The following is a 12957-nucleotide window of genomic DNA, read 5'->3' on the forward strand; positions in this document are numbered from 1 at the left end:
TATTTTTATTAACTAGTAGTAGTTTGTTTAAATAAATGGTAGTATTTTAAAATTTGGTATTTTAAATTTGATAGTTTTTTTAAAATTTGGTATTTTTATTAACTAGTAGTAGTTTGTTTAAATAAATGGTAGTATTTTAAAATTTGGTATTTTAAATTTGATAGTTTTTTAAAATTTGGTATTTTTACTAATTAGTAGTAGTTTGTTTAAATAAACAGTAGTTTTTTTTTTAATTTGATGTTTTTTAGTCATCAGAGAAAATTTTAATCATTAGAGAAAAGTTTAGTCACGAGGAAAGTTTTTTTTATCGTTCTTAGAGGCACTCGAATTTTGACAAAACTGCTACATGATTGGAAAAAGAGTTAACGTAGGGCTGTCATAGTGGAGGCTTCGTACTTTAAAACGAAGCCAATTGTTGTCTTTTTTTCTTTGAAGTTATATAACAGTTTAGATATTTCACCAAGTGTGCGAATACTTTCGTCCAGTTTAAGATGAGAAATGGTAACAAATTCGATCGTCACATGTCCCACATTGTTTATTATTTGAGTTCAACACGTCAATAATCATCTGCGTACGAAACGAAGGTGCAAGATTATATTATACGAAAGAAAAATAATTATTTTCGCTTATTGTTGGTGCATGCCGACGAGTATGTTCAATTTGGCCACGGAGTGCGGCGCGATTCGAACGACGATGCTGCCTTTACTTCTTCCCAAGACGTTTTCATTGATGCAAACTACTGCTTGGCTGTCTTCTACATTGTGGACGGTTACGAAGTTGATGACTCCTGTAAAAGAGACGTTACATGAATATTTTTCTTTCTTTTCCTTTCTCGTCAGTATCTCTTTTCGTAGCAACGATGATTTTTATCGATAATTTTATTCTGCAAACTCAAGAGCGCGAGAGATCCTTACCATTCATCTTCAAGTTCAGAGTATACAGCAGAATTATGTCGTGGGTGTTTTCTTTCGTAATCACTCTGTTGTAAGTTTCTTCACCCTCGACGTGTTTGCCAACGTCGAGGTTTCCGAGATGCACGGCAGCGTATGGCTCGATATAAGTACCCTGTTTTTTTTTTTTTTTAAGAAACGAGGAAATTGTAACCAAATTTTCTGCGAGAACGTTGTATAGAATGATTGTGTAGAAATCGTAAGTCAGTCTGTAATCGCAATTTTGTCAATGAACGACTAAACTAGTATGTAAAATATCAACAGCGGTTAGTCGTCCTCCGATCATAATTTTGAAAACACGGCGAAAGAATTAATTTGAATTTCGTTAATTTCGTGTGCCCTGACTTAAATTTGGAAAGGAACTACTACGTAAAGAATGAACAATAATGAATTTTGAATATACAGCGAGAAGGTTAATCGAATTTCGTGATTTCACTTCGTAAATTTGGAAAGAAAGCCTTCCGATCACTCACCGGTCTTGCTTGTACGAGATCTTCGTCGGTGAGTTCCAAGGTAACGGTTTCACGAGAATAATCAATAAGTGCAAAAGTGGCCTGCACTGCTAGGGCCACGAAGATGAAGACGGCAGCGATCGAACGAGACATTATTGCACGGTATTGTCACGGTAAACTGTAACTACATCATTCGGGAGATCTGCTCTTTTTATACTCTTTAGATTAGAAAGTTCGTCGAAATGCTCGTGACTTATCGAACAATTTGGCGATTTTATCTGCTTCTTTCTCGATATAAAAGTTATCGAGAAGAGCATCGCGTTTTAACTTCTAATTACATAATTGGAGCCAATTCGGTGAATATTATGACTCGACTGAGAATTAATTTCAGAAATAGCCGAGCTTCAGAGTTGCGAAATAAAATTTTCCAAACATTCCTGGTCGCTAGAGGAGCAATCGCGTCGTTACTCTGAAATATTCGATATACTGACGGTCGCATTCTGTGGTAATAATAACGCAAGGGTCAGTTGCATCGCGAATTTAGAATTTCATAAGTAACGTTACTCTGAAATTTCTCTTCAATTCTTTCTTTTCTTCTTGATGCAGCAAAGTTTGCATTGCGGCTTTGTATTTTACTTTTCTTAATATTCCATTTGATAATAATAGATGTCGGATATCAGGTTTTCAATCTCAAGAGAGGAAATTGAGTATGATAAACGAGATATCGTTTGTGAATAATTGATAATTCAAAGTGACTCAAATGAACGGTTGCTTCAAACGCAACATTATAAAATATTATTTGTGCTTTGAACAGTTATCTTTCCATAATTGGGTCATCATTCGGTAATGTAATCTTCTGATATATAGATCGATCAACACTGTGATCGAACTATTCCAAAAGAGAGACCGTTGAAAATTGCTTTTCATGCATGATGATTCTTTCTGTTATTACAAGTAACTCATTACTCGATGGTCACTTTAGATTAGATAAACGGACGAGACAAATAAAATAAGAAAGATTAGTCTCTTCTTCTTTTTTTAAAGATATCTGTGTATGTCTGTTTAAATACGTTAGACAAGTGGCTAACTGGCGGCCGTTACCCCCACTTATCTGATTGCTAGCGCTACCCCCTCCACTGCGTCGAGATAGAAAGTGGGGATAAAAGCTCGCGGGTTGCCAGTTAACCTCTGGCTCTGTGTTAGATAATTACCTATCGTCTGTTCTTTTATATCTCAAAATTAAAAAATTTTTAAACAGACGAAATTTCCTCTCCTGCAATTAAAAATAATTTAGATTTTTAAATTCGCTTATGCTAATTTCTAAACTTGTATTTAGATGTGATTGTGAATGAGTATTTCATCGGTTATATATTTAAGGAATTCGACTTATCAGAAGTGCTGAAGCAACTGCGTGACTGATTCGTTACGAGTGGAAGTTTCTATTCGTTCACAATGAAAGCTACAACTGTTTTCTGGAAACAATAGGAGTCATATTGAATTTACCAGGTTTCGTGACAGCACTTACGCGTGGCAAACTTGTTTCTACCAACAACAAGTTTTTGAAATGGAATAAAATTCAAATGTCCCTCTGATTGAGTTTTTCAGAATTGTGTTGTACTGTATTATCAATATAAATAAAGAATTAGAATGGGATCAGTCTGCGCTTTACCTCAGTATCAATCAGACAGAATCAGTATCAATCGCCTCTAAATCTAGAAGCAATTAAATTTTTCAAACCCATACAGCAAATGATAAATCACAGATATAACCAGTCAGATTTAACTTACGATCAAATATTTCCTAAAACGAATGAGTGATACTTAGGCAATTAGTATTATAATCCAGCTCGTGAGAAGCTGACACTTCTTGACGAAGATAACGCTTACGTTGAATTACGTGCAATTGGATTCAGCACGAAACTCTACCGAAAGATTGTGAAAAAAAAACGAAGGAAATGACAATGTTCACACGCCATCTATCGTCAATTAATCTAAACAAGTGTACGTACATCGATATGTCGATATTTTCATTCAACGTAAGTTGATGAAAGACAGGATATGAGTGAAATTGGTGATCTGGACTAATAATTCAATTAACGTACTCAGTCAGTTTTTTGATCAGCGTCTACTTACTACGTTTATTTATTCGAACAAAACATTCCATTTTTTGTTTTGGGGATATGATGGAAAATTATACAACAGAATGTAGTGAAGAGAATAGTTATTTTCATTAATGCGCTCCGATGATAACGATTAAGTTGAGGCGAGAGTTGGCTGGAATTCGGACGTTGAGGACGCTCTTATTTGATCCTAAGGTGTTTGCCGTGGCACATACAACCGATCCGCTGTTCCTTACGTTCTCGACATTTAAGACATTAATGATTCCTATGAAAAAAAGAAAACGAATACATTGAAAATATTTGCAACGATACAGACGTGGTTAAATTGCTACAACTTCAAAAAGCAAACGTGTTACACACAATCCAGTTGGATCTCATTTTAAAGTGTGAAGTCTTTACTTTGACTGGTCTGTGTTAACTTTTTTTCAAAAATGTTTTTTTTAATCATATAGCTAAGGAGGAAGCAACTTTCGTTCTCGAAGATTGTCCAACGCCTCTGAGATTTTTCTCGCAATTCTTTTCTCGTCACTTTTTCAAAGTGAAACGTCAGCTGTCAATTCAAGTTCAAACCTGTGCTCTTGGTTTGCAAGAGTAAAGATGCGTGTAGTGAGGAATCTTACCGCTATTTACATTCAGTGTCAATTCTAACGTCAATACCGAAGTCGAATCATTCTCGTATTCAGTTTCACCGACGTAAAATTGCTCGTCGCCTCGGAGTTCGCCGATAAAGAGGTCTCCGATGAATGAATTCTCACGTGGAGCAGCATAAGTTGCCTGTTAAAAAACAAAAGGTGTGAAAAGGAACGTTCGAAACCGAGTTGTATCACAAAAAGTCAGAAACGAATATAATTCTTTACTTTGACATTAACGGCTTCTAACAATATTAAAATATTAAATGACTGTCTATTCGAGCCATATTACAAAAAGTCAGAAACAAATATATGTCTTTATTTCGACATTGACGAGCTCTAACGATATTCAAATATTAACCCTCCGCCTACTGTGCCGGGGTCACAGTTTTGACCTGTGCTGGGAGCTGCTTGTGTTAGTGATCTGTGTGCCATGCGTTCACCAAATTACCGAAGTGACGACTACGAAAAAAATCAGTTTCTGGTAACGTTCTGAGGAAGAAATACGTGTGCGGCAAATCGAAGCAGTTTTTTATTTTAAAGTTTATTTTATATTTTAGTGTTTTCATTATTGTTTTAGTATTGTTTTAGTATTTTAGTATTTAGTATTTAATAGTTTGTATTATTTTTTTTTTTAGTATTTAGTATTTAGTATTTGATATTATTTTTGTGTTTACTATTTAGATTTTAGTTTTTAGCACTATTTTAATATTTTACTATTTTTATCATTAATTTACTGTTTTTATTATTATTTTTGTTCTTTTTCCGTTGTTCATTGCCAACGAGCAATCTTTCTTTGTCTTCTTTTGCTCAATCTGCACAAGACGTTCCTGACAGTGAATGACATAAATGTATAGTAAATATATATAACTTTATTATTCATGTGACTATTATTATTTGTTCCGTATACTCCTACATGTTCTTATAAGAGTCGGGTGTCTGTCACTGTGTTGGTACAATATTGGTGAGGACCTCGTCACTCTATACAGTATCGGTGAGCCGTCTGCATTATCCTAAATGCATTAGTGGGATATCCGTGTGGGTCAAAATGACCCCGGCACGGGATGCTGAGGTTCAGTAGTCAGAGGGTTAACTAACTGTCTCTTCGTTTTTTTTTTTTTTTCGACTGATTTGGTGTGATAAAAGCTTTATGATTCTTTAAAACAAAGCTTTGTAGGGGCAAGAGCATACGGACCGCCAGTTAGCCGGCTCTACTATAAAAACTTCGAAAATTTTACAAATTGCAACGTTCAAATCAGATTTTTTCGAACATCTTTCACTGAAGCGACGTTCGTGTTAAAATAAATCTAAGAGCAAAGAAATTGGATATTTTCTTCGAATTCTGTTGTGTCGAAAAAGAGAAAGAGAGAAGGAAGGGGGGGGAGATCTTAAAGCCACTTACCGGTCTCAGATCTTTCTCGGTGAGTTCCAAAGTGACAACTTTAGGTTTTGGAAAATCGATGGCAAAGATGGCCTGTGCCAGGACCACGATGAAGACAGTGACGATTAAACGAGACATTTTGTATCAGTGTCGAGAAGGTGTGAACAGCTCTTTTATATCCGAAATTGGAAATTTTCGCATCTTATCTAAATGCTTCTACGATTATTCTATTGACTAATCTCGAGTGTAGATAGAAAAAATGTTTCCTGGCATAATGTTACGCGTCATTCACGTATTTTTGCTATTATAATTTTGTGATTTTTATTTTTTGTACCTTCATTAATTTTATTATTATTACGTCACGATTATTATTGTTATATTTTATCGTGTATTGATGACTCATCATTATTGTTTTTGAACGAATTAGTTGAAGATACATTAGTTTGACAAATATAAAATATCATTTTCACGTGCTTACGATTTTTTAGTAGTTTGTTCAACAACATGTCTCAATTGATGTTTATCGAGTTTTTACGAAATAGATTAATCCATGATTGAAAGTGATAAAATCTTTTGATGTTTCCGTAGATTTTATGAGATAAAATAGTCCACGTGTAGAAAATTAATTAATTTTCAATATCTTTATCGAGTCAGCGTTCGCAAATCCGTGATTTACCGACGACTTATTCAGAACACTTTTGTTCAGATCGTATTCTATTTAAACGTATTGGATAGTTGTTTAGTTTCTTTTGAGAGAAAAATTTTTACGATTATTTTTACAAATTTTTACGATTATCACAGAATTGATCTTCCAATCAGAATGAAACCATCGACTGTTTTGGAAAATTTCTATTGCGAAAAGTTCGTATTTACGTCTGAAGATAAATGACATCCTGTATAGATAAATGTGTTAGATATACATTTCCTTTGAAAAGTTCATATACTTCATTCCACGTACAGATATCTCTATCGTATGATTGAAGTGCACAAAACGCGCGTAATTTAACACTTCGATTGTTCAATTGAAAGTGTCCAACGAGCAAAACTCGCAATCAAATGTTTAATGACACAAACGATCAGTAATCACTATCGCGCGACGTCATTTTAGTCAACTACGATGATTTAAAATTTATTTTCCAATCGAAGGAAAGAGGATCACTCTATCACAGTAAACTAGATAATTTATCCTTCAGTACTTTAGAAGCAAAAAAAAAAAAAAATTATCTTCAAACATCTATTTATTAATCAAACATAAAGAATTTTATTAAATATTAGATTAATGTGTTTTAATCATAGAAATATTAATTAACAAACTGTAGGAGTAAAGTCAGACTTTGGAATGAGGATAAGTTTAATTAATATATCTAGTCAACAATTTATTTCAATATTTTACAATAACTTAAATTTAAATTTATGCTGTCTGCTATCTATTTAATATATCGTGCAAATATAGTATGTGAAAAATCATTTATACGAGGAAATGATTATTTAATGTATAGTTTGATTAGTGAACGCGTTTTAAAGTGCCTAAAAGAATTAATTTTAACTTTCGAGAAGATTTACTGCCAGTTTAACATCATTTTCTGTCAGTTTAACTTGAACTGTAATCGCAGTATTTAACACTCAGGTATTTGGCATTTATTTTCAACAAATTTCTATTAAAAATTTTATAAAAATTTATATTAAAAATTTTTGGCGACTGCTTTGTTAGTTTCTATCTTGTCATTCCTTCTCACATCAAACTCGAGAAATATTAAGAACATAATAACTATGTCCCTCAATATCGATTGAAAATCATCGACGAGGTACTGAAAAGTGCAAAGCAATGATTCTTGTGTTTGATTGAGAGAAAAAAAAAACGTAAATTAACAAATTCGAATTGAAACAAAAGTAAAACGCACGATTTTACGCAAAAGGTGTTTATTACTTATTTTACATTCCACTGAAAGAAAGAAACGTCAATGTGCTGTGGTGCTCATTGGCGTACAATTGAAACGTGCTTCCTTCGTGCTTTTTCCCCGAAAGATATCTCTTAACGATGAAAGAAGAAAAAAAAGAGAGAGAGTATAGCGGCGAATCGATACGATGGTGTCTTCGTTTTAAAACTTGCGATTACGATCGTGCGCCGCAACAACCATGTTCAAAGTGGCCAAGGAATTTGGCGGTACTCGAAGACTAATGCTGGTTTTGCTTGCCCCTAGAGCGTTCGAGCTGCCACAGACAACTGCCTGACTGCCTTGTACGTTCCGGGCACTGATGTAATGAATCGCGCCTGTAAGAAAGGAAATCGCGTTATTTGCATAATGACACATACACACCGAAATTTTTTGAGTTTTTCAAATTTGACTGTCATGAACAAATATGCACACACTTACACACACATACACACACACACACGGAAGATTTAAAGCTTAAAGCTGAATGAAACTATACGGAAAACACGTAGTACGCAAAAATGTGATTTATATAAAATAATAATTTATATGAAAATATCGTTTATGTAATTTATGTGAAATATAACTTTCAATAGAATGCTCGTGACACTCGAAGATTTTTATTCTCGTAGTATGAACAAGGAACTTTACCGCTGGAGACGGACACGTCCAACGTTGTGCCCTGAACCGTGTTGGTCGGATTATTGAACTCGATCACTCGACGAAAAACTGTTTCGTCTGCGTAGCGCTGGCCGGCGATCAGATCCCCGATGAATACTGGCCCGCGTTCCTCAGGATAGGGACCCACCTAACGTACACGAAATGCTACAATTCTCGAACCAAAGGTTTCCTAGTGCTTCGCGCGAAAGTTTAAAAAATGACGGAGAGTGTTATTTCTCCAGAGATTGAAACTATGTGTCGTTAACTACTTGCGGTGGCAGCTGATTGCGGACCATAACGAGTGACCAAATAATTCGTACACAATAATTCGTCCCTTTCTTTTCGAACTGGATAGAAATTATTGAGAAGTAATAAGTTTGTTTATTTGCTTTGTCTGGGTTATGCTTAAATATACTTAAAACTGAGAGATTATTGCAATTTTGGGACAAAAAAGTTCTCGTGCACAGTATTCCCAGCGCAAGAGATTTTAACTCTTAGCACATTATACTGTTAGTATATTGCACTTGCTCCAACAAAGTACCTGCTTTAAACGATATCACACAGAAGAATATGATTAACGAAATTTCGTGTTTAAATGTCATTTGAATGATTATTTCCAATGCTACGTCATTCAATGCTCGGAGTGATGCTTCGCTAAATAAAATTGCTGGTAGAAAGTTCCTCGAGTTTCGCAAAATTTCGGTCAGATATTTGAATTCAATAGACCTAATAGAATTATTTTCATCGATTGCAACAAAAGAAAAAAGTCTCTCTGAAATAGAATGCGCTTGAACTTGACAAAGCTTGGCAGGCTGAACGACCATTTCGAGGTCACTCACCGATTTCGTTTGTTGGACGGCATCGTTGCTGGTGAATTCCACGCGTACGTTCTTGTCCTGCGAGACATCGATAGCGAACGCGGCCTGGTGCAGCGACAGGGCCACGATCAAGACACCGGCAATTGAACGGAACATTTTTCTATGGTTTCGCTGTGACTGTGACTGCGCCATCGGCGAACGTGCCACGTCTCTTTTATAGACCGGGCCGAAAGTCCGTCAAGGTGAACGTGACTTATCTGAACGGTTCTTTTGTGATTTCTCCATTGGCTCCTATCATACTGGCGGCTCTTCCCCCTGGAATACAAATAAGGGAAATGTCGCTGGGTACAATGCCACGTATGCGCGTTATTCGTCTCACGACGAGGCAGACCTTGAAGCGATGAATTTCCCCATTTTTTTTTTTTTTTTTTTTTCTTTACTTTCAACACGTAAAATGTCCACCCTGTACTGTATTGCAGGTACTTGCTGGAGCAAGTACAATGTCCTAACAGTATAATATGCTAAGAGTCAACCTCTTGCGCTGGAACGACGTGCACGTTGAGAATATTTTGTCTAAAAAAATTGCAATATTCTCTCAATTTTAAGTATATTTAAGTATAATCCAGGCGAAACAGATAATAAATTTATTACTTCTTAGTAATTTCTATCCAGTGATATACCGATGAATTCAAAAAACAGACGAACTATTGTGTATACGGTTTGGTCGCTCGTTATGGTCCGCAATCAGTTGCCAGCGCGAGTGGTTAACACGTTAAGTTGTTCACCTACGCGAGATCGCAGTACGATTACATCCAGCATGCCGAGTGTCAGAAAATTTTGCATAAATTGTTAAGAGGAAAATACAATACTGCTGAGAAGAAATATTAGTAGACCAAGTAAAGTTACAACATTCATATATGTAACCACATACTCGTGTTTGCCTGAACTCTTTTAATAGAACTCATTAAAATTATTATTGAATTATTACACTAAATTTACTGTTTACATAATAAATATCAATGAAAGCAATATTCTGCTACTATTCTTTCCTGTAGTTTTAAAGTTTTTCAACTTTTAACACATGCTTGCTAAATTTGCTTCGGAGGGTCACCAGTGACCGACACGGCACTTAATCTTAATATTAACCTGGCAACTGATTGCGGACCATAACGAGTGACCGAACCGTACACAATAATTAGTCGCTTCCTTTTTGACCTCGTCGGTATGATATCACTGGATAGAAGTTATTGAAAAGTACTAAATTTATTATTTGTTTTGCCTGTGTATTTGGTTTATACTTAGATATATTTTAAAACTGAGAAAATATTGCAATTTTGGGACAAAAAATTCGCGACGTGCGTTAGAGGTTAACCACTTGCGCTTGGCAACTGATTGCGGACCATAACGAGTGACCGAGCCGTACACAATAATTAGTCGCTTTCTTTTTGATCTCGTCGGTATGATATCACTGGATGGAAATCATTGAGAAGTAATAAATTTATTATCTGTTTTGCCTATTTTTTTTTTTTTTTTTTTTTTTTTTTTTTTTTACTCAAATATACTGAGAAAATATTACTTAAATAAACTGAGAGAATATTACAATTTTGGAAAAAGTTCTCGACGTGCGTGGCAAGAATTAGAATATTATTATTGTCAAAATTATATTGACCGCAGTGTGCCGACTTATTTATCCCAAAATAGATAAATTTGATTTTCATGACCAGGAAGATCGTTTCTTCGTTCATTTACGTCTTCGGACGGGGAGAGTTTCATCATCAAATTTTCATTATCACGACACTTCCCGATCGTTTGGCCGTGCTACGCGAATCATTAGAGAGATCTCTCTGCCCCCGGGGGGGATGATCACGAACTTCTGCAGACTTGGCAGAAAAAGGTCGGCAATCCGTAGTTTCCAGCTATTAGGGTAGTCTCCTTCGCGCGCTAAGAGGAAGAAGAGCGCGCAAAGTCCCTTTGGAGATCATGGATGCCCGGAGGCGTTTTTCTCTTTGTACAAGGTGATCTGGCTGCTACGTGTGTGCCGACTTTTCCTCAACTGGTTCGAGCAACTAAGATCGCCAGCCTGGTGTGCGAGTCTTAACCTATATTCCGGGTTCCCCCCTTTCCGGTAGCCAGCTCGAGCCTCGCGACGAAGTTCTTAATAATGCGATTACCGCGCCCTCCCCGAGATCGGAGCGTCCTCAACTTCGTGTCGTTTCTTCCGCTAATTCGATCGTTCGTCCCTCGTGTCGCCATCAAACACGTTTTCAAACGTGTTTGACAGGTCATCAATTTATACGAAGGTTTATTATTTTCAATAAATGCATTACGAGTTTTAACAAGAAACTGTAACTATTTATTTTAACACATTGTTGACTGGCAATTTTACGCAGGAGCTCTGTCTAATGTTAGCGACTATTTCGTAATTGAGTATAAATATATATGTAAATATATATAATTATATATGTATATAATATAATTATATGCAAATAAATATAAATATGTAAAGTGAGAGGATTAGAGTACCCAGAGACGGATAATAAAGAGGAGAATATGTTAAATAAACATAAACAGAAAGAGAAAGAAATTGATATTTAGTTGCGAAAATGAGAATGATGTAGAGGATCAACGTGTCGAAACTGTTGTTGACAAAGTCAACAACACATCAAATTGACATTATTATTTTGAGTGTAAAAATATTACTGTTTTCATTTTGGTCTCTCTTATCGGTCATGATACGAGTAGGTATACACGAAGTGTATGTCAGTAAGTTTAGCGTTAACTTTAGTATTTTTCGACATTTCCCAAATTTTGTAATTTTCGTTTTGTTTGAAAATCGAACGTTGAAAAATTTCCCAACACTTCTTCTTTTGTTTCTCTTTTTTCAAGCATGCGAGCTTGTTAATTCCGTTGTTAAAGAAACGCGTGTTTGTGTGTTTCAGCTCGGATCCGACGAGTGACGATAACTTGTGATGCTGCGGATTATCACTTTCGCAGGTATTTATCACACCTTTCGTTTAATAATTTAATTAACAGCACGAATGACAAATGAAGCGAAAATTAGGACTCGAGGCTGTTTTTTTTTTTTCTTTTTAAATGACCCATTTCCAAAAAAAAGACGTATCTTTGGTTTGCAATTTTTTATGCAACGAAGAAAAAAGAAACACGGTCCAATACTAACAAATTAGTGCTCCGTGTGTGGAACAAGAAGTTGAAATTTGTTGAAAAATGATAAAGAAAATACTCGTTTCTTACATTAATGCAGCGAGGCGTGCCGTTTTGAATTCTTGAAGACCAGTTGCTTGAAAAATTACTGGAAGAAGAGAAAAAAGAGCGAGGTGCTTCGAGCGGCCAAGGGCAAATTATTCTCATTTTGTAGTCTCAACAAGAAATAGCGTGGCCATTCACTAAAATCCTATTTTCAGCGTTTCTTCGAATTTGCATTTTCCACGCGTTTTCGTGTGGACGACACGACAGTATGAATCATTCCTTTCTCCGAAGCTAAATTAAATGTTCTACCATAGAACCAAAATCCATTAAATGTTCATGGTTTGAAGGATCAGTTAAAACATTTCTTGCATAGAATTTAATGTTTAATAATTGCACAGAAATAATATTTAACATCTTCAATGAGGTTCGTCATTTGGAGAATACAGAGATAGAAATAATAAAATCTATTATTTCGCTATTAAGTCACTCGCGAGATAAATTTAATTTGCAAACGAGTGAGTGTGATCTTTAGAAGCGTTAATTTGCAGTGCAAGAAGAACACGATCCGCAGAAGGGTTAATTCAAAGTAAAAAAACTTGTGGAAACGTTCCCGTAGATATATACAGGGTGTTTCGTAACTTGTGGGACCCACTTCAGGAGCTGATTGTACGCCTAAAAATAATGGAAAAAAGTCACATAAATATAAGTCCTATCTGCCTTCGTTTATGAGATATAATGAATTTTATAAACAGAGCAAACTCTAGCAAGCTAGTTTTACCAGGGATGGTACATTCAATTTTCATAATA

The 12957-nt window shown here is 35.4% G+C and overlaps 3 protein-coding genes and 1 pseudogene across 3 annotated transcripts in view; 1 reads left to right on the plus strand and 3 right to left on the minus strand.

Annotated features, from left to right (window-relative positions):
- Window positions 1–571: 571 nt before the first annotated feature.
- LOC122533484 lies at window positions 572–1609 on the minus strand. Its single transcript, XM_043663251.1, has 3 exons — window positions 1424–1609; window positions 915–1065; window positions 572–787 (listed from the first exon to the last, which is right to left on the minus strand). The coding sequence occupies exons 1-3, from the start codon at window positions 1553–1555 to the stop codon at window positions 627–629; spliced, it is 444 nt and encodes a 147-aa protein (XP_043519186.1). The 5' UTR covers window positions 1556–1609; the 3' UTR covers window positions 572–626.
- Window positions 1610–4054: 2445 nt separating this feature from the next.
- LOC122533429 lies at window positions 4055–5711 on the minus strand. Its single transcript, XM_043663097.1, has 2 exons — window positions 5553–5711; window positions 4055–4295 (listed from the first exon to the last, which is right to left on the minus strand). Exons 1-2 carry the CDS (start codon window positions 5667–5669, stop codon window positions 4086–4088), a joined length of 327 nt encoding a protein of 108 aa, XP_043519032.1. The 5' UTR covers window positions 5670–5711; the 3' UTR covers window positions 4055–4085.
- A 1723-nt stretch (window positions 5712–7434) lies between these two features.
- On the minus strand, window positions 7435–9762 carry LOC122534019 (annotated as a pseudogene).
- A 2106-nt stretch (window positions 9763–11868) lies between these two features.
- The window catches only part of LOC122534080, a 98917-nt gene continuing 97828 nt past the window's right edge, over window positions 11869–12957 (plus strand). The window contains exon 1 of the mRNA XM_043664395.1: window positions 11869–11937. The gene's annotated coding sequence lies outside the window, so the exon portion shown is untranslated. The remainder of the gene's footprint in view (window positions 11938–12957) is intronic.

This window comes from Frieseomelitta varia, unplaced genomic scaffold (assembly GCF_011392965.1).
Source record: "Frieseomelitta varia isolate USP_RPSP 00005682 unplaced genomic scaffold, Fvar_1.2 scaffold_146, whole genome shotgun sequence".
Classification (NCBI taxonomy): domain Eukaryota; kingdom Metazoa; phylum Arthropoda; class Insecta; order Hymenoptera; family Apidae; genus Frieseomelitta; species Frieseomelitta varia.

Coding starts and splice junctions, on each gene's coding strand:
- LOC122533429 (XM_043663097.1), bottom strand. CDS start 5,669: ATGTCTCGTTTAATCGTCACTGTCTTCATCGTGGTCCTGGCACAGGCC. Junction 4,296..5,552: donor CCGAGAAAGATCTGAGACCG/GTAAGTGGCTTT, acceptor GTTTTTTAACAG/GCAACTTATGCTGCTCCACG.
- LOC122533484 (XM_043663251.1), bottom strand. CDS start 1,555: ATGTCTCGTTCGATCGCTGCCGTCTTCATCTTCGTGGCCCTAGCAGTG. Junction 1,066..1,423: donor ATCTCGTACAAGCAAGACCG/GTGAGTGATCGG, acceptor AAAAAAAAACAG/GGTACTTATATCGAGCCATA. Junction 788..914: donor TCTGAACTTGAAGATGAATG/GTAAGGATCTCT, acceptor TCTCTTTTACAG/GAGTCATCAACTTCGTAACC.